The following is a 7,352-nucleotide window of genomic DNA, read 5'->3' as shown; positions in this document are numbered from 1 at the left end:
TTTTGATTTACTCATATTTTTTTATCTCCTTCTATCACATATTATCCTTTTTTACTTGGATTTTTTTATATTCTAAATTGTCCTTATTTATAACTTCTTAACTCTTTTTAAATTCTTGACATTCTCGGTATATTTTTTATTATTATTCGTTATTATCTATCAATTGATAGAGATAAATTTGTTTTTTTTGGCTATTGATGGTTGTATTGGAAGAGGCAACACAAAAATCTTAGAAAATTATTTTAGTTGTTGGTTTTTTTGATGTTCTTTATTTTAGTTGTTTAAAATAGTTTGCATTAGATCATTGCTATATATTATATATATATATATATATGGTTGTTACCTGTTATACATCTCTCAATTCTATTAGTCTCTCTTTGAAATTTTTGTTTTTTAAATAATAAAATTTAGAACCAATTTCTTATCAAATTTGTTTTCTTAGTGCTTATTTTATTGAAGGATCAAGGCGAGTAACACTTTTATTTGATATATGAAATTAATGAATAGAATACAAAGATGGTAGGAAGGTACTACATATTTGTCTATCTCTCTCTATTATTATTAGTTGATTTGCTAGATTATATTATCAAATTAAAGTCCATATATATGATTTAATTCAATATCCATGACTTTAGTTGGATTCGACTTTCTTTTTTGGTTAGCTAGTGTATATAATTTTTTTGTTAGTATATAATTATTAAAGTTATCATTTGTTATATTTGTTCAAGTACAATTCAAATAGTTTGTCATCATTTTATTTTATAAATAAAATTGATTAAAATTATGAGAATTTAGAAATAGATTTTTAGAGCATTTTTTAAAAATACTACATTTGTTTATTTAAATAGTATAGATAGATACCACCTCATTTACGCCTTTTTTTTTTTTTTTTTTTTTTGAGGAAGATGAAAATATTTTTCTATTTATACTATTATTAAAAGTGAACAACTCACTGGTGTCCAAACTTTGGTGACTTCTTATGCCACATGTCCTCATTTTTCTATTTGAAAAATAAATAAATAAAATAGATAGTTAACAAAAGTACGACTCGAACATTAAACTTTTGAATTAATAAATAAGACTTTTACCACTTGCATAACCTACCATATATAGTAAAAGTTAAATTTTATTTTTACTTATTTTAATTGCGCATGCATTGTAGTGTCAACCACTATTATGTAGATAAAATAAGAAACACTACAAAAAGTTCAAATACAACAACTTACGCCTTGTTTGAGGATTGCTTATTTTGTTGTTTATTTGCTTATTTGTTATTTGTTATTTTTATTTTATTAGGTTTTTGACAATTGCTTATATGGTTTTTTTTTTTTTTTTTCATTTTGAAAAATTTTATAACCATGGGAAAAATTCACATTTTTCCATTTAACCCATGAGGGTAATTAGGTATTTTTACGTTAGAGCATTTTGCTTATTTCTTCTCTTCCCAATCCCTCAAGTGAACAACTTCTTATGGCTTTTTGGAGTTTTGCTTCTTTAGGCATTTTCTAAATAAGCACTTAATTGTTTGCCGCACAACCATTAGAAACAAAATGGAGCTGATTCTTCAGCTCCCATTTGGGGTCTCAAATTGATAATTTCATCCATTCATATTTTAGATCACAACATATGTATTATTTATATAATAAAAAAAATTAGATTGATCAGATAATCATAGTTGCGTCGCATTTGTCTATTAAAAATTATATGGTTTAGTTTTTAAATAATATTTATCGTTTATTTATTTATTTATTTATTTTGCAAATAAATGTCATAAAATAGCACGGCTACAGTTATTGGATCGGCTTAATTTTTTTTTATAAGTGATCTAAACACTATGGCCTACAATGGTTCGAATCATCAAAATGAGACATATGATGAGCTTTACAAGCCCAAATAACACTGTCCAATTGGAGAGAAGTTTGTTCAAAAAATAATATCAGGTAGGAAAATCCACACAAAAAATAAATAAATAAAATCCACAAATTTTATCTGTATTTGATAATTTCATCCGTTCATATTTTAGGCCACAACATATACATTATTTAAATAATAAAAAAAATTCAGATTGATCATATAATCGTAGTTGTGTCGCATTTGTCTCTTGAAAAATATATGGTTTAGTTTTTAAATAATATTTATTGTTCATTTTTTTTTTTTTTTTTTTACAAATAAATGTCATAAAATAGCAAGGTTACAGTTATTGGATCGACTTAATTTTTTTATAAGTGATCTAAACACTATGGCCTACAACAGTTCGAATCATCAAAATGAGACCTGTGATGAACTTTACAAACCCAAATAACACTGTCCAGTCGGAGAGAAGTTTGTTCAAATAATATCAAATAGGAAAATCCGCACAATAAATAAATAAATAAAATCCACAAATTTTATCTGTATTGCATTGCTGATCCATTAAGGCCAATTTTCTAGCATAGCAAAATGAAAATGACTAACATTTATATTAGGATAAAAGACACCTTTAGTTTTTAAAGTATGTGTTATTTTTCATTTTAATCTTTTACATTTTGATTTTGTTATTTTGGCCTTTAAAATTGTCAATTTGAATCAAATTGATCTAATTCCAAGCAACTGTTTAAATCGTTAATGGAATGGTAATAGACGATACACATGGTCTTTAAAGTATATATTTTATGTCATTTTAGTTCCTAAAATATCGATTTTGTCAATTTCGTCCTTCAATATTATAATGTTATGTATTATTTTTTTCATCAAATTTTCAAGATCAAATTGACAACACTAAAAACTTTAGAAACTAAAGTGACACAAAACATATAATTTAAGGGGAGGAAATATCATTTTTCCTCCCAAGCTATCATGCGTTTTTCAATTTGACCCCTGTACTTTAGTTAATTTCAATTTAATACCTGAATTTTCAAAAAATTGACCAATTTAACCCTGCCGTCACATTCCGTCTTTCCAGCCATATGCAACCTCTCCCTTCTGGCTTTTACGGCTTTTGTTATTTAACACATGCAAGTTCCAAAAAAAAAAATTAAAAAAAATTTAAAAAAAAAATAAAAAAAACAGAACATCATTTCATTGGGTGAGAGAGAATGAGGAATAGAGGGTCATGAAATTAGGGAAGATAGAGCTCAACTAAAGGAAGATGGAGCCCAAGTGACATGGAAGACGTGAGACACATCTACTGTGGAAGGCGGATGGTGATACAAACATCATGGACAGATGCAAATTCTGGTAGGAGGTTCCTCAATTGTCCTAGTAATGGTTGTAATTAGTTCACCTAGGTAGACCCACATATGTGCTCACGGGTAGTGCAAATCATCCCTAGGCAGTTGAAGAAAATCAATAAGTTAGAAGCAAGATTACAGACAAGGAATCAAAGAGAGAGAAAGCTATGGATATACTTGGCTGCCTCATGGTGTATCATTTTATCGATGTGGTTTGTAATGTAGTGTAAGAAAGAATGTAATGGAGGGACTATTATGAATGAATGAATGTAACCCGGGGGGAGGGGGGGAATATTATGAATGAAATGTAATGAGTGAATTATTTTGAATGAAAATTTCATTTTTTGTGTTAAGGTTGTACTCTGGAAAAAAAATAGAGCATGACACCATTTGTTTGTCCCTTAAAAAACAATTTGTGGTCACACTTGCAAAAGCAGAGCATTATCATTTTAAAATAATAATAATAATAATGTCACCATTAAGTCAAAAAATAAAATACAAAAAAATAATTTGTGGCCTCTTAGAATGGACCCTTCAAATTGCATTCATCCATTAAATGGCAACCAATGAATAAACACACAATTGACATACATAATTGCTCATTGAAATCTTCAAAACACACAACTAGCATCATTGATAAATTGCATCCATCCAAGACTTACTGAATTGGCATGAAATGGCATCCGTCAATGAAATGGAAACCAAAACTAACACAAGCTAAATTTACATACAAATCAAGAGTAGCATCCATAAAATAAAGCATCATGCACAAAACCAACATTCATAAATTTGTCATTCAAGTTTGCAAAACACAAAATTGTTTGTGACAACCAAAATACTACCTTTACATAGTTAAGAAGTTAAGGGCAACCATTCCAAACAAAAAACCATTAAATGTACAAAAGTCCCAATGACAAAGTGATGTGGATGCTTCATTCTTTTATCCAAAAAAAAAAACCTTTAAGCTTTTGTGCAGTGGTGCTTCCTTCTTCCATGCAGTGGATTCAATCTATAGGTTCTCATTTTTTCTGTCTAGTGGATGTTGTTTTGAGGCCACCAGCATTGTACACTTGCTTGCCTCTCCACATCATTTGACCCTCCTTCGGTGTGTTCGTTGAACTCATTAGAGATGGAGTTGAGTGACTTTCTTGTTCTACTCTTATTTTAACCTACAATAAGATTGAATTATCCACAATTAAACACAATCAAATATATGATAGTTAAGTTAGTATTTAAAGAAGAATAAGAAGAAGAAGAAAAAGAAGAAGAACACTTACAGCCAGTTTCTTCTGTCTGCTGTGTGGCCTGACCTCAGGTCCTTCTGCAGTTAATTGACTCTGAGGTTGACTATGTTCAATTTGGCTCCCCTGAGGTTGGCTCCCTTCAGGTTGGCTTTCTTACACATAGCTGAATCTGCATTTCACCTTACAACTTCTCCTGCTGTGTCCCATCTTCCCACATTTATTACAAGTCAGTTTAGTGCCCTTCCTTTCTAGTTTTGTGTTTTCAGTTGGTGCTTAAATCTCTTTTCTTTTATGTTGTTTAGGCCTCCCAGCTCTCTTTTTCACATCAGGTGGCAGCACCTTTGCATACTTAGTTGTTAGCCACATTTCTCTACCGTTAATAGGACTCAACATGTTGTCATAGATCTTCAGATAACTCTCAACCTTGTAGTACTAATGAACATATTTTTCTTGTTCTTGACCTAAGTAATTTGCAGCAGCCACAACATAGGCACATGGAATGCCTGACAGATCCCACTTCCTATAGCCACAACTCCAAGCTTGCAAATCCACCTTGCATTGCTCACCATATGGCCTTACAACCTCAAATTGCTCATTGTCATTCCATCTAGGAATCCATCCAGCTGCATCCACTTTCATTTTCTCCAATAGATTTTGAATCTTAGGACATATAGGACCATTGTGCCTTTGCATTGCATCTCTTTTTTTTTGAACTGTTTCCATAAACAACAACCTAATCTTCTCCAACATTATAACCACAGGTTTACTCTTAGCTTCCAAGATGCTTGAATTGAAGCACTCACATAGATTGTTTAGTAAAATGTCACACTTTGGAAAAGTGTTGAAGTGGCTCCTATTCCAATGAATTGGTGGTCTTTCTACTAACGAAGCATATGCCTTACAATTAACTTCTTTAATCTCTTCTATCACTTTGGTAAATGCAGGAATAGTTGTTGCCCTAGCAAACTTCCACAATAGATCTTTTAGAACCAACCCCTTGTGTTCACCCTTAAAATTGTTGTACAAATGCCTCACACAAAACCTGTGTGAAGCATTTGGGAACAACTCAGCCACTGCATCAATCAAACCCTTTTGTTTATCACTCATGAAGGTATAACAATGAGAGTTTACAATATTTAGATCATGTCTTAGTAGCTCTAGAAACCACAACCATGTTTTCTTCTTCTCTTTCTCAACAATTGCATAGGCAAATGGAACCATGCAATTGTTTGCATCTATTCCAATAACAGTCAAGAGAATACCACAATGTGGCCCCTTCAAATAGCATCCATCAACTCCTATCACTGGCCTACAAGCATTCATGAAAGCTTTCTTTAATGAACCCCAACACAAGTACAACCTTTTGAACTTTGATTCTGCACTGCTCCTATCATTAATCCTTGGATTACTCCCTTCATTAACCTTTGGAATTTGTTTCACCTTCATGCACACCGTTGTCTCAAGATTGGTATTCCTAATCTCCTAAATTTAACTCCTTAACATTGCAAATTGTTGAGCTGCAGTAACCATCTACCAGTGTCAACACCTTCTTTCTTGCCCTTCTCACTTTTTGTAAGTCAACCTTGACATCGTGCTCACTTGAAATAGTGTTTGCCAATGACTGAATTGGCCATGTAGGATTTAACCTAATTCTTTCAAAGTACCTCTTCACAATCCACTTGGAAGTCACATGTGCCACATCAAATGACCTATTATGAGTGTGCTGATCAACAAGTGTTTTGATCCTATACAACCCATCACTTTTTACGTATGAAGCATAACAAACCCAAGGATAACCAACTTTGCACTCTACCCTAACCTTTTGTTTGTCACTCTCGGTAAATGTTATATGTTTGTCCCACTTAATTGCATACTCTTTCACAGCATCCCTAAACATATCATGACTCTTAAACTCCATACCAAGTTTGAATTGATGATTGTGCATATCAGAGTCAACATTAAAAATAGGGTATTTCCTCCTATGAGAACTACCTCCTTCATTAGATGAGCTATCAATACTTCTTAGCTCATCAAAGGAGCTTCCAAGGCATTCTAGCTCATCAACTGCCTCAACCATTACATTCTTACTACTTCGTACACCAGCAAACTCTAGATCTTTGTCAATGTTTGCCTCATACAATGCATCATCATTAGAAAATCCATAGTCACTATCCTCATATTTCTCAGACTCATCAGATAAGGAAAAGTCTGACGGATTAGGATCATTATCACTATCTTCCTCTTCTGCTACTATATGTCTACAAGTACTCCCTTTCTCTGACTTCTTTTTGCACTTGACCCTACTTGATTAACTTGGGCACCTATAACATCATCTATTCCAAAACAGCCTACATAAACCTCTACTACTCTGTTTCTATTCACAAGTGTCTCCAACCTCATTACATCTTGATCAGTGTTAATCAACTCTAACCCAGCACAATAATTAACCTTATAGTAATAGATGTTACATCCACTGCAACCTACTTCCTTGGCTATATTATCCAACTCCACTAGTGATATTTCATCAGAATTACAAAAGTCAAAGTAACTGATAAATCCACCACTATAAACCCTCCGAGGATTATAACTAACCAAACCCCCATGATGCATTTTGATTATGAAATAAGAAGATCCTTTTTTTTGCATTTTTTAAATGAAAAAATATGCTATTATGGACTAATTATACTAATAAATAAATACAATTAGTATTAAACTACTATTACCATAAGACAGTTCCAATTTAACAAATCCATATATGAATACATTAAGTCAAAAAATATTTGTCTGTATTCATGGTAAATTGATTTTTAAAAAGTATTCATAAAAAATTAGTTTCTTTTAAGGACTGATTAAACTAATACACTAATCAAGTAGTACACTATTCAAGTAAAACAATTCC

General features: G+C 31.7%; 1 protein-coding gene across 1 annotated transcript; it reads right to left on the bottom strand.

The window, feature by feature from the left end:
- Positions 1-4,885: 4,885 nt before the first annotated feature.
- LOC145800893 (uncharacterized) lies at positions 4,886-5,899 on the bottom strand. Its single transcript, XM_082890645.1, has one exon. The coding sequence runs from the start codon at positions 5,897-5,899 to the stop codon at positions 4,886-4,888; it is 1,014 nt and encodes a 337-aa protein (XP_082746771.1).
- Positions 5,900-7,352: the final 1,453 nt, after the last annotated feature.

Source organism: Camellia sinensis, chromosome 10 (genome assembly GCF_055761805.1).
Source record: "Camellia sinensis isolate YWXY chromosome 10, ASM5576180v1, whole genome shotgun sequence".
NCBI lineage: Eukaryota > Viridiplantae > Streptophyta > Magnoliopsida > Ericales > Theaceae > Camellia > Camellia sinensis.
This window is presented reverse-complemented; position numbering and strand designations above follow the sequence as displayed.

Coding starts and splice junctions, on each gene's coding strand:
- LOC145800893 (XM_082890645.1), bottom strand. CDS start 5,899: ATGAAGGTGAAACAAATTCCAAAGGTTAATGAAGGGAGTAATCCAAGG.